Genomic DNA, 27,392 nt, shown 5'->3' on the forward strand with positions numbered 1-27,392 from the left:
AAATTTTGGAAGTGATTTGTGCTCATCCCCTGACTCTGAATTCAACATTCTTTCCACTATACTAAATAACTGCCACCAAATGTTTTACTGGAGGAGTGTTGAAACAAATGGTAATAGAAGTGGGCACACAGGGATGCATTTGCTACTGAAAACCCTTAGATGCCTTTGCCTTAGGCTATTATTTCCAGAAATGGGTTTGAGAGGTTGAAGAGTTGTGTGGAGTAAATGCACGTTTTATATTAAATACCTACTATGTGCCAGGCATTGTGCTTAAGCTAGGAATACAAAGAGCAGAAGATCATCTACCCTCAAGGAGTTCATAGTCTATTTGGGGAGACACCATGCAAACAACTTGGCGCATACAAGATACATATAGAATGAAATAATCAGCAGCGAGGGAGATGCTAACAACACAATAAAAAGCTGTCCTCAGTCAGCAGTAGCGGCTTTGTCGTCCTTCCATGTCCTCCAACCAATCAGTGTTAGCGGTACAAATGAAAAAGTAGGAGCCATTCGTGTTTGACCAGCGTTCCCCACGAACAGGAAGCTAGACTCTCTCTGCTCCACAGTGAAGTGCCCATCTGCCAATTCCTCGCTATAAACAGATTAGCCACCAGTGCCATTATGGCACATGCAGTTACCCTGGCATACGAACCCAGCAATGATTTTGTTTTGAAAGCAGGATCCCTTGTAGCCATATCCCTTCCCTGCAGGGCTCAAAGTTCTTTAAGTTTTTTGTTGTCTTTACATCCGTGTCTATAAACAGCTCAGAAGTAACTTGGTACAAAGGTTCGCTATCCACAGCAATGTCCAGTACACGTGGGGTTTCTTCTGGCAACATAAATGTGCAGCATACGAAGCAGTGCCCCTCAGTGGATACCTTCCATAGAAAGTTAATTTTGTTGTACTAATAAGTGCAACTAGGCAAGTACTGAACTTGCTTTATTTGTACCAGATCTTATTTGGGACATGTAAGTACAAACCATAAATAAATCCCTGACTTGTGGAACTTTTGTCCCACTAACTTGTGGGCTACAATTCCCTACTTTTTTTTTTCAATCCAGCAATATTTATTAAGGGCCTACCATGTGCCAGGCACTGCTACATGCTGGGTTTACCAAAGGAGGGTAAAAAGGCCCCTACCCTCAAGGAGCTTAACACTTACAGGATAAATCGGAAATGAGTAACAGGATAAGCACTTGATTTTGAAGGGGTTGTGAAATGCTTCCGATCAAAGATGGGATTTACACCCAAAAAGGTTAAGAACATTGTTTTCTAGTCTCTCCTTTGTCTCTAAAACATTGTCCCGTGTAAGTGACACATTGACATTCCAAGAAGATAGGAAAAACAGGATTTGACCACAATATTCCCCCTCCTCAAAAACCTTCATTGACTTCCTATTGCCTCTTGGATAAAAGTAAAGAAAAATATCCTAGAGCTCTGGCCTTGGAGTCAGGAGGACCGGCTTCAGACACTTGCTACTTACTAGGTGTATGACCCTGGACAAGTCACTTAACCCTGATCACCTCACCAGAAACAAAACAAACAAAATCCTTAGTCTTATATTAAAGCACTCTATATTCCCTACTTATGTCTATTATCTTCTAGGGCTCATTCCCTGTTCATGTGCGGGCAGTACTTTACTTTTCCCTCCCATCACAGAATGTCGGTTCTTTGATAAGCATAATTCCTGAGGATCAAGTTGGGATCCTCCAAAAACCTGCACTGTCCTAACCTAATCCAAGTCACTATTCTGGGAGAGTGAATTTGTGCTTTCTTCCCTTCTATATATACCTCAGGGACCTTAACAGAGCTGCACAGGAGAGAGGCCCAGTATGTTATCTGGAGTTTGGGCCTTGACTTGTACCTCTGGCCTCAGTACCTTATCACCAACACCTTACATTTAGCAGGACAACATTCCTACAAGTAAACTATATAAAATAAAACTCAGCTGTTCTTGGTGATCCACAAAAATCCTGCCCTTTAAATTGTCTATGAACATTAAGTAACAGCTTAATCAGTCAGCAAGCCATTTACTCTGTGCCAGGGACCATGCTAAATGCTAAGACTTCCAAAAAAAAAAAGGAAAAGCATATTCTTTCCCCTCGAGGAGCTCACATGCTCTTGGGAAGACAAAATGCAAACAGTTATGCATGTACAAGATATAGACAGTATAAATGGAAGGTAATCGCAGAGGGAAGTCACCAGCTGGGGGGTAGGAGGGGGTGAGGAGGAAGACTACCAGGAAAGGCCTACAGAAGGTAGATTTTGAGCTCAACCTTGCAGGACATTAGAAGTGAGGAGGGAAAGCATTCCAGCCGTGAGCAATAGCCAGTGAAATGGGCATAGAAGGATCATTGAATCCATAGCAGTTGATGAAATTCCCCAAGTGAAAGAGTATTAAGGTAGAAAAGGGCCTGGGATAACTCCTCAGTGGACATCAGTGATCCGTGGATGTGACTGAAGATCCAGCAAAGGAGACTTAGGCAGGAGGGAGAGGATCCAGGAAAGAGAAGAGAGTAGTGTCACAAAAACTTGGGGGGAGGGAGGAGAAAGTATTCAGAAGAGGGTTCTCTACCATTACAGAGAAGTCAAGGAGGATGAGAAATGAGAAAAGGTTATCAGTTCTTTAGTAACTTTGAAGAGGGCAGTTTCTTTTTTTTCCTTTTTTTTTTACACAATTGGGGTTAAGTGACATGCCCAGGGTCACACAGCTAGCAAGTGTCAAGTGTTTGGTCTGAGACCTGATTTGAACTCAGGTCCTCCTGACTTCAGGGCTGGTGCTCTATCCACTGTGCCACCTAGCTGCCCCTGAGAGGGCAGTTTCAACTGAACAATTGCAGAGGGTTTAGAAGAGAGTGAGAGGAAGGAGAAGTATCAAGGGAGACTTTGGTTTTCGTTTTAGATTTTTAAGCGCAGGGGACAACTGGATGTGTTTGTAGGCAGCAGGAAAGGAACCAGTAGTTAGGGAAAGATTAGTAAGAAAGTGGGAATGATTGGAAAGGGGTTGGAGTGGGGATGAGAGGGGAATATGTTAGAGAAGATAGGATGGAATAAGAGTGTATCTGTAAAGAACCTACTTCTTCCTGTGTGATAGAGGTGAAGGAGATGAGGGATGTGAGGGAGAGAGAACAAGAAGGACCTTTATGTGAATAGCCTCAATTTTTTTCAGTTAAGTGTAAGGTGTGGTCCTCAGCCAAGAAGGTGGAAGGATGGGAGAAGGAAAGAATGGTTTATTTAGGGTCATGCGGCAAAGGGAAATATGAAATGATAAAAAAATTATGATCAAATAAATTTCAGAATGATCATCTCTGTTCAAAACTGAAGTGGAATGATGGATTTGGAATGATAACTGAGAAGATCAAAAAACTGGGAAATCAGGGTATTTGAGGAAATATCGATGTGTATGTCAAAGTTTCTTATTATGAGGGCTAGAGATGATGGAGATGGAGAGGAAAACAGTGAGACACTGAATTCGAGGAGAAAGGAAGGAAAATGACCTGGGGATTGATGGACATAGCCACTAGAAGCTTGATTGGGTCTTAGATGTGGATTGAGTGAACTTCAAAGGTGGAGTGGTGTTGTAGTTTACAATTGTTTTGGAAGGTCTTAGAGACTGAACAATGTAGGGAACTGGAAGGCATCTGAGTAAGGTCCTGTGAAAGGGAGATAAAGGAACTTGAAAATTTAAGGTTTTCCAGGGCTTGGGACAAAAGGCATATCTGGATAAGATCAGAAGGCAGGCCAGGGCTTAACAACTAGACAAATTTTAACTACTGATATATGGCACTAAAAAAAATAACTCACAGAAATCTATTCTTTAACCGTATCCTACCTTCTGAACTCATTACCTTAATTACACTGAGAAGTCTTCACTGGGACATCCCATTCAGATGTAACCATAACAAATTTACTTTTTTTTTCAACGTCAAGTGAAGCCTAAAATAGGGAGATGCTTGTTTGCTAGTGTTGTGAACAATGCCCTGCAGAGAGAACAAATGGATGAAGGATTCTCTGTAGAGAGTGAGGTCTTCCAAATGGTCCTATTTGTGAATTGCATTGTGTTGAGTATAACAAGCCACAGAGCACTACTGGGCTTCCTAATGGAACGTTCAAAAGGGCTCAGTCAAGCAATTCACACAGGAAAAAATGATGTGGACTAGTCACATAGAGAGAGCAAAGGATGAGAAGATGGACAGGCTAAGTGTTGAATTGGTGTTCACTAAATATTAAATGACCTTTATTTGGACTTCTCCATCATACCCCAGGAACATTATCATCCTGCAAAATCAGCCTTAGTCCTCATACCCCATCAGTACCCTCTGGCCCAGGCCGGGGCGGGGGGGGGGGGGGGGGGGGTCTAATTGAAAATTGGAGCAGAAAGGTCACAACACCTCCACCCCCAGGCCAGCCATCTCTTCATTTCCCACCTAGCTGCACTTGACTTCTTTATCCTGGCCTTTGCACGAGGTACCTTCCCTTCCTCCACCCCTTTTTTCTTCCTTTTGTGTGTTGTCTTCCCCCATTAGATCATAGGCTTCTTGAGGCAAGGACTGTCTTTCTTTCTTTGTAGTTGTATCCCCAGTGCTTAGTACAGTGCCTGGAATGTAGTAGGCTCTCAATACATTTTTATCTACTGACTGAGTGACCTAAAGATCACTCCAGTACATTGGGTAAAACTACTCTTTGGAGAATGTGGACAACCGTTGCACCGGATGAACACCTGGAGATGGGTAGCACTTTGCATCAATGGAGATAGCACTCATCTTGGTAAGAACAGAGCTCCATCAAAGTTACTCAAGTAGTGAAGATCATTGACATTAACAGGTAATCCCCAGATTTTGTTCCCCTATTCTAGCCCAAGCTGATGATTTTTTGTAGACAGTCACATTTGAACACAATTGCTGCTATTAGGACCTGTGTGAGGAATCCTGTGTACTCCCAATACCTTTATACTGCCCTCTTCTTCCTCAGATTCTCTCATTGTTACCTCACCTCCCCAAATTCTCAGTGCTTAGATTCCCTTCTTTTCACACACAAACTTTTATTCCCTGATTTCATTGCCTAAGTATTCAGAAGAGAGAAACTTTATTAACTCACTGAGGTGTTAATGACTAATAAGGATGTTTCCATCTTAAAAGAAGCACTAATTAAGCCAAATGAATCCCTGGTTGATTTCTTTTAAGCATTAAAATAGAGTGATTGGGACTATTAGAGATCCTAGTCCAAGCTTCTCATTTTACAGATGAGGAAACAGATGCCAAGAGGCTTAAGGATTTGTCCGAGGTTTCACAGGTAGTTGGTACCATTGTTGGAACTAGAACCTGACTCTTTTACAAGTTGACTTTTTCATTTTTATTCCTTCCTTAATACAGAATACATTCTGTGTAAACAGTTACAGCCATGTCATTTTTTTCCCTTCATTGTTTACCAATTATTAATGGAAAGGAAGAACGAACACTTGAACTTTGTCTCAATGTTATTCTCCATTGTACTTGACCCAAAGCTTGTGGACAACACCCAGAGTGTTGTCTTTGTTTACCTTGTTGGTCATCGTGTTTATTGTTCTATCAGCTCCACTTTCTTCAGCTGGCATCACTTCCTACACATCTTCTCATGTTTCTCTGAATTTAAAATCGTCATCATTCCACCACAGTGATCTTCCATTGAATATCATAATTTGTTCCATCACTTACCAATCATTGGGCATGCATTTTGTTTCTCGATTTTTGTCATCACAAATAACGCTGCTGTCAACATTTTGGTCTATGTGGGTCCTTTGAGGTTTTTTTATGTCAACAACTTCTTTGTGAGATAGTCCTAGTTCTGGAGCTCTCTGTTAACAAACCTGAACAATTACTAACTTTTTTTCATAAGTACAAAGTGTTCATCTGAATTGTTGATCCAATTTACAGACTAGAGCAGGAAATTAGCATCCTGTCTTCCCACATAAAAGAAAATATAAAATCTGTTAAAAACAAACTATCTGCAGTTTACAAATGTATCAGATTGGGAGGTGCAGCCTAGACTAGCTTCTCCTTGGGAAGTGACTGTTTGATTTGAATTTTCACTAATTTCCAGCTCCTCCTCCCTCCTCCTTCTCCTCTCCCTTCAATTCTCTCTGGCACTGCAGATTGTGATTATGTGGTCAGCAGCCTGGCTGAGATCTTCTCCCACACTGAGCCTTTGATCCAAGCACTGGTCACCAAATGAGCATCTATCTGCTCTTAGCTTGGGCAGGTGGGACTTGGCTCAGGTAAGTGGGTAGTCTGTTTTGGTTACTGTGGCAAACTAAACTTATTTAAAGGGACAAGCAGCTGGCAGAGGGAGGTTTAAGGTCTGGGGTGGAGAATGAGAAGGACCCGGAAGAACTCTATCCAGCCTTGATGACTCTGAGTGAATAAGCTGCCCCCAGGGGTGAGAGAAGGGGGGGGGGGACCCTGCCCTTGGTCCAGAAGGGACATGAGTTTGTAAGCTTGCCTCTTCAGCTGCATGGAAAAGGCATCCTGCCTACAACCTGGGGTCCTGAAGAACCTCTAGGCACCCAGTAGAAGAAAAAAAGGAGGTAAGTTTTCTGTTTGATCACATGTGTTCACAGGTGCTGGGAAACTGCCTTTTAGTTAAAAAAAAAGTGGGGCAGCGATTGGATAATGGACTATATTGCTCTCTCCTGTGTCTCCCATACATAGCAAGAAAACCGAATGAGCTACAAGAGTTGGGAGACTTCTCTTGACGTTGAGAATTAAGCAGCACTTGGGATAATAAGGAAATTATTTCCTTAGAGATAAGAAAAAGATAAGGATTTTGACTATAAGCAGCCAGAAATCCTCTTGCCTTTGAAGGTTTCAGTCAAAGCTGTTTTTTAGGAAGACTAATCTGATGTTCCGGGTGTATTAATTTGGCAAAGGACAGGAGGGAGGGCAGGCAGTTAGAAAACTTGTAATAACCTAGGCTAGACAACGCAAGGATCTAACACATCTCCAAAAGTCTCACATCCAGAAAAAGAACTATGGAGTTTGAATGCAGATCGAAACATACTATTTGCTTTTTTTTTCCCTTCTGTTTTGTTTCTTCTTTCTTGTGGTTCCTCCTGTTGGTTCTAAATCTTCTTTACCATATGACTAATGTGAAAATACATTTAACAGGAATGTATATGTAAGCCTATGTCAGATTGCACACTGTCTTGGGGAGGGAGGCGGAGAGGAGGGAGAGAAAATTTAAAACTCAGAAGCTTATGGAAGGGAATGTTGAAAACTAAAAATAAGTTAATAATCTAGGTTAGAGGTAATAGGATTCCTAAAGCTAAGGACAGGAGCCAGAGGACAAGGGAGCACCCTGATAGTCTTCTCCTTTCCCACCACCTCTTAACCTTTATAGTAGAGCAAAGGAAAAATCTAGGGAGGATGGATAATGGATGATACCAAACGATAAATTTTAGAGGATACCCCTTTGTGAAACACTGAAGCTCTACAGAGCATATGGCTTAAGGGGCCCTGTTACATCTACCAAATACGCACACACATGCACTCACAACTGACTGGCCTGTCCTGGTATCTGAATTTCCTACCATTTAAGTTGCTTTTAAAATTTAAGGCAGAAAAGAAAAAAACAATTAAGGCAGTATCTCTAGAAAGTCCCTATCAAAATATAGTTATCATCTGAGAAGTTTGCCATTGTAAATTTGTAACTATTAACACCATTGATCAGGTGAGTTTCTGGGAAAACTAGCTGCTTCCTAGTCCAGAGAGGGGCTATGAATAGAGTCAACACTGATGGAAAGAGAAGCAAGAATCTGCTACATGGGATACAGGCCTGAATGGCAAGAAGGAAAGGACCAGGATCCTGGCAGGAGACATCTGGGGCCACATTGAAGACACAATTTACAGTTTTGCCTGGGGAAGACTCCCTCTCAATTGCCCACCGTATGGATTCTCATAACTCTGCCCCCTAAAAGCCCAGGCACATCCCTTGTTTTCCTCTTCCATTTCAGGGCTTTGAGAAAGCTGTCCTTGGGCAATGGCTGGACTTCCCTGAAGGAAACTTTATTCCAAAACCTCCAACTCCCTTAGACAGGGGATCTAGCTAGCTAGGGACCCTGAGAGTTTCCAGGGTGAATAGGATATGAGAAAGGGAGGGTCACATAATCTAAGGAAGCAAATATGAACCTGGGAATTGAAAAAACTTTGGTTCTGGTCCCAGTTCTTTTTTCTTTTTTTTTCTTTTGTTTTTGTTTTTGTTTTTAGGCAACTGGGGTTAAGTGACTTGCCCAGGGTCACATAGCTAGTAAATATCAAGTGTTTAGTCTGAGTCTGGATTTGAACTCAGGTCCTCCTGACTTCAGGGCCGGTGCTCTATCCACTGCGCCACCTAGCCGCCCCCCCCAGTTCTTTTTTCTGTGTGACCTTGGGCAAGTCACCTAACATTTGTTTCTTTTTCTCTTATAAAACAAAAGGTACAGTTCTACCCACTTCCCTACTCCCACTGGGGAGGCACATCTATGAAGTATTTCAAGGTCCTCTGAAGAAAAACACTGAGTAAATTCAAGAATTCTGATTTTTTTTAAAATTAGTGATGGTAACACTAACAAAGAGCAAAGAGTACAGAACAAAGGTTCTTTGAAGAGTGAGGCAAAAGTCACATTCAGGCAAAAAAACATTTGTGCTTTATTCATATCTGGAGTTAAATGAAACTTTATTGTGTATCTCATGTTTCAATGTTCTTGGTATTACTAAAAGTGGATAGCTCTAGGGTTGTTTTTGCCCCCATCCTATATCATATGGGTTAAAATGATATTTGATGCCCACTGCAGTGTAATAGGGAAAAGCCCTGGGACCTGGAGTGAGGAAAACTGAGTCCTAATCTCAACTTTGAGTACTTATCTTCAGATATTTCACCACTGTGGGTCTGAGTTTCATCGTCTGTAAAATAAGGGGGTTTAACTGGATTTCCAAGGCTCTTTTTAGCTCTACTAGTTTATATATGAGTCTAGAAAATAAATGTATTAATAATAATAGTATAAATCATCACTAACAAAAATAGAAGCAAGATTGTCATCTGGTGGATAAAGGGTTGTGTGACCTAGCATGAGTCATTTCACTAGTATGTGCTTCAAGAAACTTGTTTAAATGAAATCAAAGATCTTTGGGGTGTTGAGGTACAAATGAAAATAAACATGAACCAGGGTATTTTTGTAGCCCTGTGATATAGCAAAGAATGTTTTGGCATGTCAGCATTTGAAAGGTGAGGAAGAAGTTACTTCCTAGAAACATTTCTGATGATCCTGGTTCTCCAGTATTGTCCTGAAACAGTGGCTTCTGTCAGAACCCCAAACCAATACTGCTCTTTCACATATGGGTTTCCTGATTGGGAATGAGGGAAAGAGACAGAGCCAGGCTGAAGAATAGATAGGCTCCTGGATCAGGATGGAAAGGACCCAGAAGGGTTGTGAAGGCTTTAAACCAAGGATGAGAAAAGAAGCTAGAAGCCAACTCTAGATAAAAAATATGAAGTAGCCAAGTTAATAAGATAGTCAAGGTCATTGGCCTCTCCTTTTAGGGGCTTTTCCCTTCATTCTCCACCTTTGTTTCTTTTGATGGCAATGTCCATCCTGTTTGCTATCTTTTGGCATGAGCATCTTTAAACACTATTCCTCCCTGATGGTTCTCAGAAAGGATCTGAAACTCATTTGGCTGACAATTATATAGAACTTCATATTTTACAAAATTCTTTATATGAGCTATCTTTACAGAACCTCAGAATTGAAGGGGACCACAGAGACCATCAATGAGTCAACCAACAAGCATTTTTAAGTGCTTCTTATGCTACAGGCACTGCTAGAGGCTAGAGATACAAAGGAAAAAGTCAGGATAGACCCTGCCCTCAAGGAGCTTCTAGATAAGTAAAGATAGTCTATATACAAAGTCATTAGGGGATGGGGGAGCCGTTTAACAAGGAGGAAAATCAAACAACATCTCTGTTGAGCAGGCTATTTAGCTGGTCCCCGGGTCTGCTTCTCTCCATAGTCAACTGTCTTCTCTGCTGGTAGGGCTCTCACTTCCCAAAGCTCCTGGTTCCCTTCTGTGTCTTTGTGTATCTGTGTCTGTCTGGAGTATACTTCTCTACTCTCAACTATGCCTCCCACTATTGTACTGTCAAACTCCTGGATAGGGTAGCTTCCTCTGGGCAAATCACTGCTAGATGCCATGACAAATGGGGTGAAGGAAGAGAGAGAAACTTTGTTCCCTCATTGTGGGGGTCTCTTCTACAAAATGCTCCTCAGCCTTGAGCTATTTCTTCAAAGCCCTGTAAAGATCTTGTCTAATGTTTGCTCACACAGTGAGGTTGTTCCCTTTAATTCTGTCAGGGAATATTCATGTAATGCAAAGGCATTAATTATCTTCACAGATAAACATATTTTGTGTTTACATTCTTCATGATCATGGGCAAATGTGAATATTGAAGTAGAAGAACTATGAGGTCTCTTAGTTTTGACACTACGATTCTATAAATCATTTTCCTTCTTAAGCCTCTCCCCTACCTCCTTGAGTATGGAAAGGAGGGGGGGGGGAATGGAAAAAAGGAAATCAAACCCAAGGAAAATTTGAAGACCTGTTGTGAATCCAGGAAGACTAGCTAAATTTCATCTTGGCTTAATAAGGTATGGGAGACCTGCCATGGCCCCACAGTCAATGAATGTTTTAAAAGACTTTTTTGGTCTAGTGTTAAATGATTGTCCTGTCTATGTCCAGACAAGTTTATATGAGATGGCAGTGTATTTAGGGTTAATTTGATTTGAAAAGTATTGAGGTTTTTTTCTCTAGCAAAAGATATTTTAAACATCATCAGACCCCTAATTCTGAGTGCATATGTGAGAGAGACAGCCTTGTTACCTGTTACTCTCTATCCAACAAATGATGATCCGGCTAATTCAGCCTGGCTGTTCCTCACTTTGTATGTATGACACTTTGATCAACCATCTTGGTGCCTTTGTACTGGCTGGCCCTATGCCTGGAGTATATCCTCTTCTCAACTTTGATTCTTAGAATCTCTTGTTTCTGTCAAGTGTCACCTCCTACACTAAGCCTCTCCAGTTGCTGGTACCGTCCCCCTCAAAAAAAATTATCATGTATTTATAGTGTCTATATTTTATATACACCTGTGTAACCTATGTAAACCCTAGGAATCTTTATCCCAACAGGGATAAGGACTCACACTCCCCAGAGGAACCCCCCTAAGGAATTTAAGGGTATGCCTGCGGTGTTGGGGGTTTATTTCTAATGTTATTGGCTTGAAACCAATCGGGTATGTTCTCACCCAGAGAAATCACCAGTGCTATTTACTATGTGGTCCCAATATCATTTAACTAATTAACAAAACTAATTTATTTACTAAGATATAGTAAGAACAAAAGTACAAATTCATCTCCAACTGGGCACACACGCCTATACTACTTCAGTCCCATTTGCCTTAAAGCATTTGTTCTCTTCCTAATGGGGCATAGCCAGTGGGCAAAGTTACTTAAAACTGGCTTCTTGACTACAAGTCCAATTCACTGCTAGGCTGGATTCCTTATTCCTGTAATAGGGCTCGTCTGCCAGTGAACTCTGTTATGAACTCCACTTCCTAGACCTTTCATGGTCTCATGAGGTCATAGCTTGGTATGTGGTATCTTCACTCATGGACCTAAGAGCAATAATGAATAAATGCAAATGGGCAAAGAAAAAGAGAGACCACATGTTCACAACCATGCATCTGTTGGCCCAGGAAGGGAGACAGGCAGCTGGCAGCAGGAGGCTGCTACCACCACTGCTACCACCTTCCCCATGCATACAAGAAGAGTCGTAACAGTCTTTGCCTTGCTTACCATCAGGAGAGAGAAGTAGGTGCCCCTGTGGGAGTCTTCTGTATAAAGCACATTCAGTTCTAGGTCAGAAACCAATTGAAGAGTCACAGGAATCAACCATAGAATGCTACAGAATACTTATGCTCCAAAGTCCACCTGGGAGATTGTATCACACAGAGCAGGCTGTGCATGCTCACACGGACTGGGGTGTCAATGACTAGTCCCTTGTTGAATTTATATAGGTGTGTGTCTGTACACATACACATATTTGTGTATATATACCCATATGTACATATGTATAAATATATCTATATATCTCAAATTTATATATGTGTATATACACATATGTATATATACACGCATATAAATATATCTATAGATCTCATATATGTGTGTATATATACACACATATATGTATGTATGTAAATATATTTATATATCTCACATTTATACACACACACACATACACACACAATATTTTCCCCAATAGAATGTAAGCTCCTTATTTTTGTTTGCATATCTCCAGTATCTAACACAGTGTCTGGCACATAGCAGGTGTTGACTAAACGATTGCTTGTTCATATCCTTTCAGTATTCCACTGGGGAGGATGTCTTATTAGTCTTGAAGATATGTGTAAATTGGCTTACAGATTTTGGATGTTAGACATTTAGCTGGAGTGAAGTGAGCAGAACCAAGAGGACCTTTGTACACAATAACAGCCATGTTATGCAATGACTAAGATTGTTAAACTGAACCCTTCTCAGCATTACGAGGATCTAAGACATCTCCAGAGGCCTCAGGATGGAAAATGCTGTCCACATCCAAAGAAAGAACAATGGAAGTCGAATCACTATCACTTACTTTTACCTTCTGTTGAGTTTTGTTTCATCTTTCTGATGGTTCCTCCTATTGGTTTTAATTTTTACTTACAACTTCACTAATGTGAAAATATGTTTAATGAGTATGTAAATGTAAAGCCTATATCAGATTGTGCACCGTCTTGGGGAGGGTCGGGGGGAGCAAGGGGGAGAAAAATTTTCAGCTCAAAAGCATATGGAAGTGATTGTTGATAAATCAAAATAAATTAACAAAATTTAAAAAATAAAAAATAAAAAAATAGAAATTTAGCTGATATATTTTTAGCAAATATTTTTGTAATCTGTTGCCATTTTAGAGATATGGCTTCTTGCGCCAAAAAAACTTTTATCTTTGTATAACCAAACCCTTCATTTTTGTTCGCAATGTTTTCTTTTATTTGATAAAAATATCCTTCCTTCCTCATCATGGTTGAGGATTTGTTATAGTATTGCTTTTCTGTTTTAAAAATATTTAGATTGCCAAACTAGTTAGATTTTATTTTAGTGGATGGATCCAGACTTTTTTTTTTAGCCATAGAGCTATAGTTTTCCCAGCAATTTTGCTTTAATAGTGATTCTATTCCCCACTGTTTTTTTTAATTAAAAATTTTATTATAACATAAAACATCAGTAGAAACAATCAGACTTGCTTAGTAACTATTTGCTTCTAAATGACTTAGTTCTAGCACATAAAGTATCAGGATCTTTTGTTCATGCTCATTCACTTTTCCTCATATTATGATAGTTAGTATGTACTTTCTTCTGGTTCTGCTTTTTTTTTTTTGCTTTATATTACTCCATAAAAGTATTTTCAGATTCTTTGGATTCCTCATACCCTCATGCTTCTCCATCTTAATTGTATTATAATGTTCCTTCCATCCTCAGGGTTTTTAATGTTGTCTATCAAACACCAATCTTATTTTCTTTTGGTTCTACTTCTGGATTCTCTGTACTATTCCATTGATGTATTTCACTTTTGTTTTTCTCAGTACAAGAAAGTTTTTTAAATTTCCCTTTGCAGACTTTATTTTTTAAATATTCTTGATATTCTTGTTTATCTTATTTTCCTTATGAATTTATGATTATGAAATTAGGATTTTCAGTCTAACATTTTTAATAATAGCTATCTGTGCTTCTAGCCATGTGTGGAATAGAAGGTGAAGGGTTGGTGTACATGCAACTTGACTGGTCCCCAGACTTGTGTGGGCAGCACCATCAATCCTCCCTTCAGTTATGGCTTTCCCTTTAGTCAATACTGACACTCAGACAATGAGTTTTTTAACCCAGAACAAAAATATTAAAGATACTTGAAGCCACCAGCCTGAGCAAACTTAATTCTAGCTCTTCCCCACAAGGGCTGCTATAAGGTTTAGTTTGAACTACTCTAGTAATGATAATATTAAGAGTTACAAATATCACTTTCCCATAAAAGAAGTAAACAGTTTAACCTTATTAAATCCCTTATACTTTGTCTTTCAAGTTTACCTTCATGTGTCTCCCCTGATTTGTGTAAGTCAAATTTTCCGTTCAGTTCTGGTCTTTTCCTCAAGAATACCTGAAAGTCCTTTAGTTCATTAAATATTCATTTCTTCCCGCAGGATTACACTCAGCTTAGCTGAATAGAATGTTCTGCATTGCAAACCCAGCTCCTTTGCTCCTCAGAATGTTATATTCTATGCCCTTCAGTTTTTTGATGTAGAAGCTGCTAAGTCTTGGGTTAGCCTGACCGTGGCTCCACAATGTTTGAATTTTTTTTTTCTAGCTGCTTGTAATATTTCCTCCTTGACCAGGGAGCTTTGAAACTTAGCTATAATATTCCTGTAAGTTTTCATTTTGGGACCTTACCTGAAAGGTGGTAATAGGTGGATTTTTTCTATTTCTATTTTACCCTCTAGTTAAAGAACTTCAAGGCAATTTTCCTTAATAATTTATTGAAGTTACTTATTGCACAAGTCTAGAGAATTTTTTTAATCATAATTTTCAGGTAATCTGATAATTCTCATATTATCTCTTCTTGATCTGTTTTTCAGTTTTTTCTAAGGAGATGTTTCACACTTTCTTCTATGTTTCATTCTTTTGATTTTATATTATTATTTCCTGATATCTTATAAAGTCATTAGCTTCCCCTTGCCCAATTCTAACTTTTAAGGAGTTATTTTCTTTGGTAAGTTTTTGGATCTCTTTCTCCAATTGACTTTCTTTTCATGATTTTCTTGCTTTTCTTACATTACTCATTTCTTTTCCCATTTTTTTTCAACCTTTGTTATTTGATTTTTAAAGTTCTTTTTAAGCTCTTCCAATAATTCTTTTGGGGCTTGTGATCATTTTACATTTTTCTTTGAAGCTTTAAAAGAAGCTGTTTTGTCTTCTCGTGAGTTTGAACCCTGATCTTCTCTATCATCATAGTAGCTATCTATGGTCTGTTTATTTACTTATTTTTTAATGGTCTATTTCTTGGCTTTTAACTTTATGTTAGAGTCAGACTCTGTTCCTGGGGTGTGGGGGATAATGTCTTAGGCTTCCGATTTTTGGTGCTGTTGTTTTCTGAGCTCTATCTGAGGGCCTCTGACCTCTTAGTTCTTCCAATGGTCTATAATCCAAAGCCAGGGCCATACAGAGTGTTCAAGGAAAACTAGCACCTTTGGTGTGAGGGCTTGTCAAGCCCTTTTCAGGGCTGCTCATCCACCTTTGGTGTCTCCCTGGCACTCAACTTTCACCTGTAGCTCTAAGAAGCAGTAGCATGCACAGTAGCCACACCGCAATAAACCATCTCAGCAGACAGGCTAAACCACATTAAGGGTAACCCAACAGACCTCAAACCCATCAGTGAATTAGGCGGGTGTCTATCCCAAGTGTATGAAGACTTCTCCTGGTGGAATGGGCAGATAAGAACAATTTGTTCTCATGGCTATGACGATGGCTGAAGCAGGAGCTGTGAAGCACTTAGAGCTTAGTCAGACATTGAAGATGCCAAGGTCATCCAATGCATCCAAGACCATCACCAGTAGTCTTCAATTTCGTCTTGATACTGGACTTTGATGGCTCTGGAAGAGAGAATGAGGCTGACAACTTTGTGCAACCCTGCCTCACTTAAATCCATTTTACATGCACAAATTAAGACATCACCTGTGATGTCTCATACTTCTCCATCTTAATTGTATTATAATGTTCCATCCTCAGTGGTTTTTAATGTGTGTCTATCAAACACCAATCTTACTTTCTTTTGGTTCTACTTCTGGATTCTCTGTGCTATTCCATTGATGTATTTCACTTTTCTTTTTCTCAGTACGAGAAAGTTTTAAAAATTTCCCTTTGCAGACTTTATTTTTTAAATATTCTTGATATCCTTGTTTATCTTATTTTCCTTATGAATTTATGATTATGAAATTAGGATTTTCAGTCTAACATTTTTAATAATGGCTATAAAACAACAAAAGATTTAGATTAGAACAGATTTACTTGAACTTTCTTTGAGTTTGGAAAGTTATCAAATATGAATTTTAAAAATATGCCTTCAGTCTATTGCTGAGCTCCTAAACTGGGAATGTTCAATCAATTAATCAATAAATATTTATTCAGCACTTATTTTATGCCAGGCACTTTGCTAAGCACTGGAGATACAAAAAAAAAAAAGGCCAAAGATAGTCCCCTGCCTTCGAGCAGTTTACAACCTAGTGGGGGAGACAACATGAGAACAAATGTATACAGGATAAATAGGAAATAAATAAATATAAAATAAAATAAACAGGAAATAATTAAAAAGAGGGAAGACACTGGAATTAAGAGGTCTTGGAAGACTTCCTGTAGAAGGTAAGGTTTTAGTTGAGATTTAAAGGAAGCCAGGGAGGTCAGTAATACAGTGCGAGAGGGAGAGCATTCCAAGCACCTGAGAGAGCCTGAGAAAATGCCTGGAGCTAAGATGGTAATTTCTTGTTTGTGGGGCAGTCTAGTTTGCCAGTGCAATTACAGAAAGTACTCTGTTTTTATACTGTCTCTTCCCCTTCCTCTCTCCACACCCCAGGATACACAAATGGCAACAATGGCCACATACTTAGAGAAAACAGGTGACAAAACAGAAAGCAAAAAACGCCCAACTCCCCCCCCCCAAAAAAAAAACCCCTGTTAATAAAGATCAATAAAGCAGACTCATTTTTCCTAGAAAGAGAATGAAAAGATGGGGGAAAGAAGAGGAGAATGAGGTTGAAATCACCAAAACTTTAAGTATTTGCTAATTTTGCTATTATTATAAAAGGTATTTATCATTTTCTCTTGATTTTTAGTAGTAGCACAGATTATTTTTGTGCATTTATCTCACTTCCTACTACTTTTGTTACCTCCCAAAATTTTTCTATTGGCTGTTTTGGGTTTTCAAGGTATACAGTCATGATGACTGCAAATAGAGATGGTTTAACTTCTGAAGTGTCAATATTTGGTTTTTTACTGCTTTACTGTTTTAGACAGATGGTCAAGCATGCTTCTATTTTCTCAGTGAAAAGTCAGGGTACTGTGGGGGGCAAAATGTTACCCAGATTTTTTTGACTTGGTCACAGTGTTATTTGTTTTTGCTTAACTTTTTCTTTTGTGCAAAGGAGGATCAGTTTTGGGGTGAGGAAAGGATGTCTGAAAAAATAAAAAAAAATTTAAAAAATTTTAAAAAAGGAAAGGATGTCTGGAAATAACTGTGCTGAGGAGATAGAAGGCATTGATGGAAATTATTTTTCAAAAATAATATTTTGGGTTTTTTGCCAGGAATTAATGTCAAGGTTACTGGCCTATAGTTTGCAGATTGCTCTTTCCTTTGTGGAAAAGCAAAATGACATTTGACCTTCACTAGACACATAGTACCTCTTCAGTTCTCCAGAATCTTTCAGTGATCCCAGGCAACGGTTCAGCAATCACATTTGCCAGTTCTTTTAGTACACTGTGATGCAGTTCATCTGAGCTTGGTGACAGACTCATCCAGGTATTCTTTTATTATCTCCTTGCTTATTTTTTATTTTAACTCTCTGTCGAACTATTTTGCTTTGCCCTTTCCAGTTCAAACATCATACTCCTTAGCTGAGAAGACAGAATCAAAATAAGAATTAAATATTTCTGCCTTCTCTCTTATCCATTGGCATCATTCCAACCAGCAGATTCTCCATTCCTTCCCTGATCGTCTGTCTCTTTCCTTTGATAATTTTTTTTAAATACAGGTTTTCTTGCTGTCCTTAGTGATGTGGTTTGAGAGGTGCAGGGACCCCTCAAAGACCGAAGTACAGGACAGGGTCGTCTTTAAGCATTCTTTAAGTCAAGTTAGCAAAAGTTTACCATACCACTAATATGGCAGACAGAGCTCCCTAGGGAACTTGCCATGGTGGGCAGAGCTCCTTAAGGGATTCTGCAACCTAACAGGAATGATGCTAAAGCTTATATAGGAAAAGTAGTACATTGTGTGCCAAGTATGCTAATTAGGTGATAACATACAACCTTAGTCACAGATGTTATTTACTACAGGAAACCGGGGAGGAAGGTTCCTAACATGTATTTTTGGTCTATTATATCTGTAATAAAATAGCTTCGGGAGTTGACGTCTATAACTTGATCTCTAGATTGTATATGATAACTGTGGGATTCAGTTCGAGATAGTTTTGTTGATACAAGATAGTCTCATTCATACAAGGGCAATTCTATAGAAGTCGGCTTGTTCTTGTAACAGGAGAGATAGTGAGATAGTTTGCCTCACTGGGCCCACTCCTGAGTTACTGTCAGAGATAGGGTCTTTAAGCTGGGGAGAAAATTGTCAGAGATAGTGTTTTGAGGCTGGGGAGAAATATAGTGTTGGAACTGAGTTCAGGCACCCAAGCACCCCATCACTTAGCATGCCTGTCATCGTTATTTACATATTTTGCCGAGCTTTTGTACTCATCTTCCATTACCTATCCCTATTTTTACCTTCTATAGTTTGTTATCTGCACATCTACATCAATCTCTTTTGACAACTCCCCCCCCCTTTCTCATCAGAATTCTTTCTGTGTATTTAGAAATTTAATTTTGAAAGCTCCTTATCCTTCCTGGGCTGACTTCCTGTGAACAATTTCAGGCCGCAGGCTCCCTAACCATGAGCTAAAATGGAAACTGGAGATGTCTCTACTGAAATTTTGCAGACCCAACTTCAAGGGCTCTCCTTCAGCAAGGTTGTGATGTAAGCAAAGCCCTTCCTCTCCCTCCCCAAAATTCCCCATTGCTCTGTCCTATGCAGGTCAGCCTTTGACCTAAATTATACCTTGCTGCCAAATTACCTCTCCCTTCCATCTTCACACCCTTCTCCTGGTCAAAACTCCCAGCTGCTCTTTTCTATGATCTCATTTAGAAATTAGGCAGAAAGTCAACATAGTAAATTAATTTATATGAAGTTGAAAACAACTCTAGTTTGCTAACCCGAATGAACATTCATTGGTAGAATTTCTGATATTCTAATTAAAGTAGTTCCAGGAATTCAACAGCTTCCATGTATGGGTGAGAGGGAATTTGTGGATTAAAGATCGGTAAGAATTATGGTCTTGCTGCAGTGAGGTTGGGTCAGTGGGGTCAATGGACTGAATCAGTTCCTTGGGCTCTAGGCCTAGGTTATGCAGGATGCTATCTCTACCCTCACAGCTGAACCCCCCTGGGATCCCTTCTCCTCAAGGGGTACCCTCGGGCCCCACCCAGGGGATGGTGATGGCGAATGAGGCCAATCTCACTAATCTCAGGTAAATCCGAGCTGGGTCCCCAGAGCCTTCCCTGCGGACCCCCTCTCCCCACCCCCACCCTCACCCCAAGGGGGCGGGGCATCCTTGGACTGTTCCCCCAGGGAAGCTCCGCCCCTTTCCCCAGAGGCGCTGCCAGGCCCAAAGCATCATGGGGGCTATGCTGAGCTGCTGGGAAGGTGGGGACCAAATCTGGTGAGACTTGGGGCTCCATTCACACCCTCGAAGTGGAGAGCATGGGTGGGAGGAGGCAGGGGTTGGGGGGGGAAGCAGCCCTGTGCCCCGGCGTTGGAAGCGGGGGGGGGCAGTTTTCCTCGTGGACCTCCTGCTGCCTGCCTGCCCCACCCGACCCTGGAAGGATCTACCCGTCGAGCAGCAGGGGGTCCCCTCGAAGGGGGGTCCCCTGGGGACTGATGCGGACCTGCCCCTTCTTCGCATCCTCTCTCTCCTTGCTCCCAGTATCCCATCGAAACTTACCAATGGTGGAGTGGCCGGGCTGGTGGGGGGTGACCTGTGTGTTCCCCATTGATTTGGCCAAGACTCGGCTGCAGAACCAGCATGGAAAGGTGGCCTACAAAGGACTGTAGGTGAAGGCTGCAGGGCTTAGCGGGTGTTGGGGGTGGAAGAGGCCAGGGAGGGCAGGAGGGGGAGCTGGAGGGGAGGGGGTGAGGAGGTAGAGGAGGAAGAGCAGGAGAAGGGGGAGGAGGAGGAGGGAGGACACTGTCCCTGTCCTGCTAAGGTTTGGACCTTAGGATTTGGGGCCAAGACGGGACAGAGAAGAGCAGTCATCGCAGCTATGGGCTAGAATGGCAGGGCAGGAACAGGAACGACGTCCCCTCTTCTCTTTCTCTTCTAGGATAGATTGCCTGGTGAAGACAGCCCGCACAGATGGCTTTTTTGGCATGTACAGAGGTGGGCTTAATTGGGACCCCAGGGAATGGCAAGGCCCAGCGGGTCAGGGTTGTGGATTTAGCACAGGGGCTTTCAGACTTTGAGGATGGGGATAGAAGCTTTGGGGTTATTTTACAACCTAAACCTCTTTCCTGGAGAGAGATCTAGAGCCTATGAGGTGGGCAGATAAGTTATCAGCCTACCTGTGGCAGCAACCGTGTCCTTTAAAATGGAGGCCAAGCTAGGGATGTTTCGTTCAGCTCTATATTCTAAATGAATATAGTATGATGGCTTGTAAACTAGGTGGAGTCCTAGGCTGAATTAGGAGGCTTTCTAGTTCTGACCCCAAATGTGCCAGATGTCTTTGGTCCTCATGAAAGGATAAGTAATTCCCAACCCATCTGCTCCATCTTCCCCTCCCAAGCTGCGGTGACAGTTACATCTAACAGCATAGGAGTAAATGCAGTTGTTCAGTTATTTCCCTTTGTGACCTCATTTGGGGTTTTCTTGGCAGAGGTACTGGAGTGGTTTGCTGTTTTCTTCTCCGGCTCATTTTATAGATGAGGATGGTCCACTGATGCAAACGGGGTTAAGTGACTTATCCAGAGTCACACAGCTATTGTCTGAAGCCAGATCTGAACTCACAAAAATTAGTCTTCCCGACTCTAGACCTGGCACTATCCATTGCGCCACCTAGCTGCCCATGGAGTAGTAAATGCTGTAGAGATTGGAGATAGTGAGAGCTAAAAGGGCAGTTAAAGATCATAGGATTATATATCAGTTTTAACCCCACTATTTTGCAGATGGTGGAAGTTTAGCTACCTTAAGCTTGGAAGAGACCTGGAGGTCATTTTCCATATGTAGAAACTGAGGCTTAGTGGGTGAAGTGACATAAGCTGATTCCAAAAGTAGCACTGAAAATCCTTCTTAATCTATGTTATTAAATTGTTGTCAAAAGGCTATTTTTTAAAAGCTCCATATATAATTTAAGCAGTTAAAAGAGAGGGTATCATTATGGAATGAGATTATTATTACTAATTACATGGTGTTAGGATAGGGAAGGGAGATGTGATTTCACTCTTCTAGGGAATTGCCAGATGAGAAAACTCCCTCTACCAATCAGGTCCAGCATCTTCTTTGTACATTAAGAAGTGATGTGACACGCCCAGAATCCCAAGCCAGTACGTGTAGAACTTGAGCCCATATTTCCCTGGTTCCAAGCCAGCTCTCCATCCATTGGCTTCAGGACCAGGAAGCCAGGTTTAAAGTCAGAAGGTGTGGCTGCCTCACCAAGTACATACATACTATTATGAAACTAAATTAATGTAGCCTTTTAGAAAAGCTAAAAATAGGATATTGACCAGAGTTGGAGCTTAATTTTATAGGGTTTCCCAGAAACTCATTTATAGATTTTCTGTAAGATTTTTAAAAAAGCATCCCAGTCAATGAAATTAGGAGTCAATATAGTTGCAGGGGTGAGGAACCTGTGACCTCAAGGCCACATGTAGCCCTCTAGGTCCTCAAGTGTGGCCCTTTGACTGAATCCAAACTTGACAGAATTTTCCCTAATGTTCAGAATTCAGAATTAGACTCATAACTGGATCTTCCTGGCACTCTTCTACCTTTCCCACCTCTTCCTGGATCACTTTCTCTGATCAGCACTGGAAAAGTCATACATTGTAGGCAATACACTTCTAGTCTCTTTGGAGTTGAGACCAAAATGGGCAGAGAATGATACTCAGGCATAAAAAAAATATAAAACAAATGCCTACAAAGCCATAGCAAATTCCCTGTCCTCTAGTGGTTGGTTTGTTTTCTAAGAGGCAGAAGACACAAGAACACAGGACTAAGTAGAAAACATTAAATGAATCTGCAGATTTTAAAAATGGGTAACACAGCTATACCAGAATTTCCCCTCACCTGTTACTCCCTTCCCAAGAAGCCAAATTCATCCTGCCCACTTATCCAAGAATTCATTTTGGTAATTAGGTCTCCGAACAGATTGACTGTATACATAAAACCAGTTATATGCACAATGGTTTATATATCTTGTTACCTCTGGCACTGGATCAATCCTTTTATTTTCCTGTATCAATTCCCAGGGGCAGCAGTGAACCTAACCTTAGTCACTCCGGAGAAAGCTATCAAGCTGGCAGCCAATGACTTCTTCCGAGAGCAGCTCTTAGAAGATGGGTAATGGGTGAAAGAGTGGCTTGAAACTCCCTTTGGTGTGCATGTATCTGTGTATACCTAAGTTTACACACATGGCTAGGGGTTAGAGAAGTGTTGGTAGGAATTGGGAATAGGTGGAGGAGGAATGAAGTGAGAAGGCTTAATTCTAGGATAAATGTCTACCAGCCTTGAAATTTCTTTAAAACAAACACACAGAAAAACATCCTAGTCCTTCTTGTTCTTCCTAGTGATTTGAATCTCAAGCAGTAAGGAGAAGCAGGAACTGTCACAGTGGCTTCAACTTTTATTTCAAATTCTTTTATCCTAACCCCCTAATTTGGCTCCAGGGGACCCCAGCCATGGGTTCATTTTACTTAGATGTGAGTGGCAGTCACGGGGGTAGAGCTGAGCATCTTGGCCACTGACCACTTTAATTTACTCCATTTCAAAGAGTGAGGATGACCATCCATATATGATAAAGGAATCTGACTGTCCATCTCTGGGGCTTGTCTGGGCTGGCCCTGCAGGTCGAAACAGAATCTGATAAGGGAGATGCTGGCTGGGTGTGGAGCTGGGGTGTGCCAGGCGGTGGTTACCTCTCCCATGGAAATGCTGAAGATACAGCTGCAGGATGCTGGACGGCTGGGTGAGGCTTGGATAGGGTAGAAGATTGACTGGGTTGTTCATGTCCTTTTGGCAGGTGGAAAAGGTCTTTTAGCCCATTCAGACATGCAAAGCTAGACTCCCTACTCCTAAGGAAAGAGGACCAGAAGAAAGGAACCAGGGAGGGACACAGGAAAGCATCTTCCTCTTTTGGGGGGGGACTGTACCCTCAGGCTAAATATGTAGTATGCCTAACTAGAATTCATCTAGCTGGTTTTTTTTCCTCCCAGGCAGATCCAAACCAGCCTGATTTAATGTTAATCAGAAACCTGATTTAAGGTTCTATACAGTTCTAGCTAAACTGGGGGAATTACCAGTACTTTATGACTTTGACCATTTTTAGGTTAAGAATACATTATAAGGATCAAAATAGTGATTAAATAATTTTGCTTCTGCGTACACCTTTATTCTCAAAGCTAATTCATTTGGGGCGTGGCACCTTGAATTCAGACAACCTGTGAATTAGTTTTTTACTAGGAACTCATAATTAAAACTTAAGAGAAGCATGCCAAAATCAGTTAACTTTATATTTTTTCTTGATAAATGCTGTGGTCATTGCTGGACATTTTTATGCATATATATTAAATAATAAGTGCTTGTTATTAATTTTTATGTTAATTTTAGGCCCTTCTAAGCGAGCTGACTGCAGCCTCAAAAACTTGTCAAAACTTAAGATGGGTGGAATGTAGGTGCCAAAGTGGGAGCCTTCAGATTTCAAGGCGGGAGTACAATCTGAGCCATAATCTGGAAAAGGAAGTACAGTGAAATCCCCTAAATTGTAGGTGACAGTTCTTGTAAGTGGTAGAGTGCCAAACTGTTGGGGATAAACTGCACAGATACCTCACAGCACAGGGCTGTGGGAGTGAGCAGAAAATTAGCAAATTAATTTCAGTGGGTAAAGTGTATAAGGGGAAATCATCCAGACTACTTATATCCAAGCTGTGCTCCAAGGGCTCTGAAGTATTATTTATGACTTAGGAATGTATCCTGGGTGGCACAGTCAACCAGTCATTTCCGTGAAAATTTCAATTTAGTGTGATGTTATAACTAAAAAAGACCAGCAAATATTAGGCATTACAAGTGAGACGTTACATGTGGATATGGAATGCTTGCATCTGGAATAACATTTGCTACCAAAGAAAATGGAGATTAAGAGGACCACTAAGGTGGTCAAAGGAATAGTGGGATAGATGATTATGAGTGACTTAAAAAATGGGACTCTTTACTATGGAAGAATGAGGGCTGAGAGTTTTAGAATAAAAGGAAATGCTACTAAGGAAACAGTATATGTATGAAAGTTATATAGGCTGAAAAAAAAGATGAATTAATGAATGATTGCATTTCACGATTGCATGGGATATGCTCCTATCTCTTTAACATTGGTCAGAAAGGGATTTTCCAGTGCTCTCTTTTGGAAAATTTCTGTCAGATATGGAATACTTGGTTCAGTGAATCTTAGATGTAGCCTAGTGTGGCCACTCTTATTCCCTTACCACCACAGAGCCGCTTGTGAGTATGCATAGAAGGGGAAGTCAGGCAGGGAGGAAAAGGAAGCCTGCCTGCGTTTCCCATCTTTTCCAGTTGGTCAGCAGCACAGGACGTGCACATCAACAGCTTCCCCCGTCAGGCCCTATACCACAGACTCCACCCCTAAGCGTCCTTCTGCCACCATCATCGCCTGGGAAGTCTTTCGTACTCGAGGCCTGAGTGGCCTTTATAGGGGTTTTGGTGCTACTCTCCTAAGGTAAGAGTTGGAGTCATCTTCTGGTTTGAACGTACCAGGCTCGATTTCCCAGCAACTGAACTGATCAGAGAGGGATAGGATCTTTGGTAGGCCATGTCAAGTGTTTTCCTCAGTTTCCCTTACCCCCATTTCCACCTTGGGATAGCTGATTGTCCTTATGCTCCATGTGTTTGCTGAAGGTCGATATTGGCAGGATCCTACCCCAAAGCCCGAAGACAATTTAAAGAATCTTTGCCTACTGACTGAGCCTGTATATTGCTAGGATATTGGTCTTTTTTGGTTTGTGGTATAAGCAATTTCCCCTCCTCTCCTACAGGGATATTCCTTTCTCGGTCATCTATTTTCCTTTTTTTGCCAACCTCAACCATCTGGGGATCAATGAAGCTACTGGGAAGGCCCCTTTTGCCCACTCATTTGCATCTGGTTGTTTAGCAGGTTCTCTGGCTGCTATTGCAGTGACACCCTTGGATGGTAAGAGTCTAGGTTAAACTGGTGGCTTAAGAGACAGGAGTAGGTCTGTTTGGGGTGAAGGGTAAGTCAACTTCAAGGTACATTTTAAAAATGTTTTTAGGGTAACAGTACTGAATAGCCTAATTCTGCAGCATCAGATTAGGAGAAAGTTACCATAAAAATTAGGGTAATGGGGAATTTAATATACATAGATGTTCTTCCATACTCCATAAAGGATGACCCCAGTATCCAACTTAGAACTACTGGAGGGACTTGTTAGGCACTGGAATTAAGAGCTGTGTTTTACTTTCAGCCAGTGACAGATCCTTTTCTGCCTTGGTTTCAACTTTTTACCTCTCAATAGACTAGTATAGATCAGGAAAAAAATAACCTGACAATTTTTAATCTGTGGTTAATGTAACAAGCAAGATAATGGGCTTCCCGCAGTGTTTCCTTCGGCTTTAGGGCTGTGGCTAGTTATGTCTCTTCTGAGGAAGTGCCTTGGGTCAACTGTCATGATTTTTTTTCTTTCTTGTTCGTTGGATCATGGAGTCAGGGAAACCCAGCAACTTAAGACATCAAAGGCAAGAAGTTTATGATTTTTTTTCTACTTGTTTTAGTTTTGAAAACTCGAATTCAAACTCTCAAAGGTGTGGGGGACAAAGCCTATAACGGGATCATAGATTGTGCCAGGTGAGGACTGTTTTCCTTTATGGACTGAGACTGGGTTAATTCTGTAATTTGACTTGAATTGTATATTCTGATTTTTGCATATCTTATCCCCAGTAGTTCCTACCCCCAAGGAACTTGATAATCTGTCACTTTTGCATCATTGTTTCCCTGGTACCTAGCACAATGCCTTGCACATAATAGGTACCGCTTAAACATTTAGTTGAACATAGAATGTTTTCCTGAGAACCAGCTTAGAGACCAGTCATTGCTTTGCCTTGTTGAGCCTTAGCATTTCCTCATTTCTTCCTACCTGAATAATCTGTTTTATTAAAAAAATGCTGGGACCTACCCATTCTCCTTCTCCCTTCCAACTCCTAGGGAAGAAAACAACTATTTTTGCTGCCTTTGACTGCCAGAGATAGTCAGTGGGAGGATCTTTTAGCCAGCTTCCTCTAAATAGTAATTCAGGATGACCTCAAGTATACAGGGTATGACTGCTGAATCACCAATTTGCTGATAATAGCCTGTGGAACAAGGTTTCCTGCTTAGGCTCCTCCTAACCCAAGGGAAATTACCTACCACAAGAAACAGTAATACAGGGATAGGATTCACTGCATCATGCTTGTATTATATTGTATTTTTGCTCTTTAGCTTACCAGGATCTTCTTTCTCTCCAGGAAAATCTGGACTCACGAGGGACCTGCTGCCTTTATGAAAGGGGCTGGTTGCCGGGCCCTAGTCATAGCACCTCTTTTTGGTATTGCCCAAGGTGTCTATTACCTCAGTATTGGGGAAACCATCTTGACATTTTTCTTTAGATCAAGCTAAAAAAGGACTCTCCAGCAGATATAACAATACTCCTTTAATTTAAGAGTTGCTAAACACTGAGAAATGGACCTGGTCACATTAATTCCTAGTTAAGAAGCTAGGAATTAATTTCAGACATTGGGGAAAAGAAAAATCAGAAGCTTAAGAGATAAGTATGGGAACCTATGTAACTAACTATACCAACTCCAGACCATGGCCAGTTCAAGGATCAGGATGACTACAGCTGATGAGCATTTTCTGGAAAAAAGTCAGTTCAGCTATATGCGTGACAATCCTTAAAGCAGTTACTGAGATCAAGTCTCAGCACTCTTGATAATTGATATTAAGAGGTACCAAAAAATTGCTTAAGATCTCATTCTATGAAAAGCTTGAGAGAACTAAACAGAGTGAATACTGGCTGTCATTTTTTCTAAAGCCAACAATCCTTGTATCTTATCTGAACAAAACAAACATTAAAACTAGCAATGAACAAAGAATTGGTACCAGTTTCTTTTTATCATTAATTACTTTTTATCAATGAATGAGCACTGCATTGGGTTTT

At 40.8% G+C, this 27,392-nt stretch overlaps 1 protein-coding gene across 1 annotated transcript; it reads left to right on the forward strand.

Annotated features, from left to right (window-relative positions):
• The first annotated feature begins 19,409 nt into the window (after window positions 1-19,409).
• On the forward strand, window positions 19,410-27,327 carry SLC25A18 (solute carrier family 25 member 18). The gene is given in 10 exon segments (XM_078150104.1): window positions 19,410-19,434; window positions 19,632-19,933; window positions 19,935-20,014; window positions 20,288-20,343; window positions 22,425-22,515; window positions 23,022-23,140; window positions 24,739-24,901; window positions 25,218-25,372; window positions 25,972-26,044; window positions 26,701-27,327. Coding segments are annotated over 10 exon segments (1,215 nt in total). The 3' UTR covers window positions 26,852-27,327.
• The last annotated feature ends 65 nt before the right edge of the window (window positions 27,328-27,392 follow it).

Source organism: Phascolarctos cinereus, unplaced genomic scaffold, assembly GCF_003287225.1.
Source record: "Phascolarctos cinereus isolate Bilbo 61053 unplaced genomic scaffold, phaCin_HiC Scaffold_1;HRSCAF=81, whole genome shotgun sequence".
NCBI lineage: Eukaryota > Metazoa > Chordata > Mammalia > Diprotodontia > Phascolarctidae > Phascolarctos > Phascolarctos cinereus.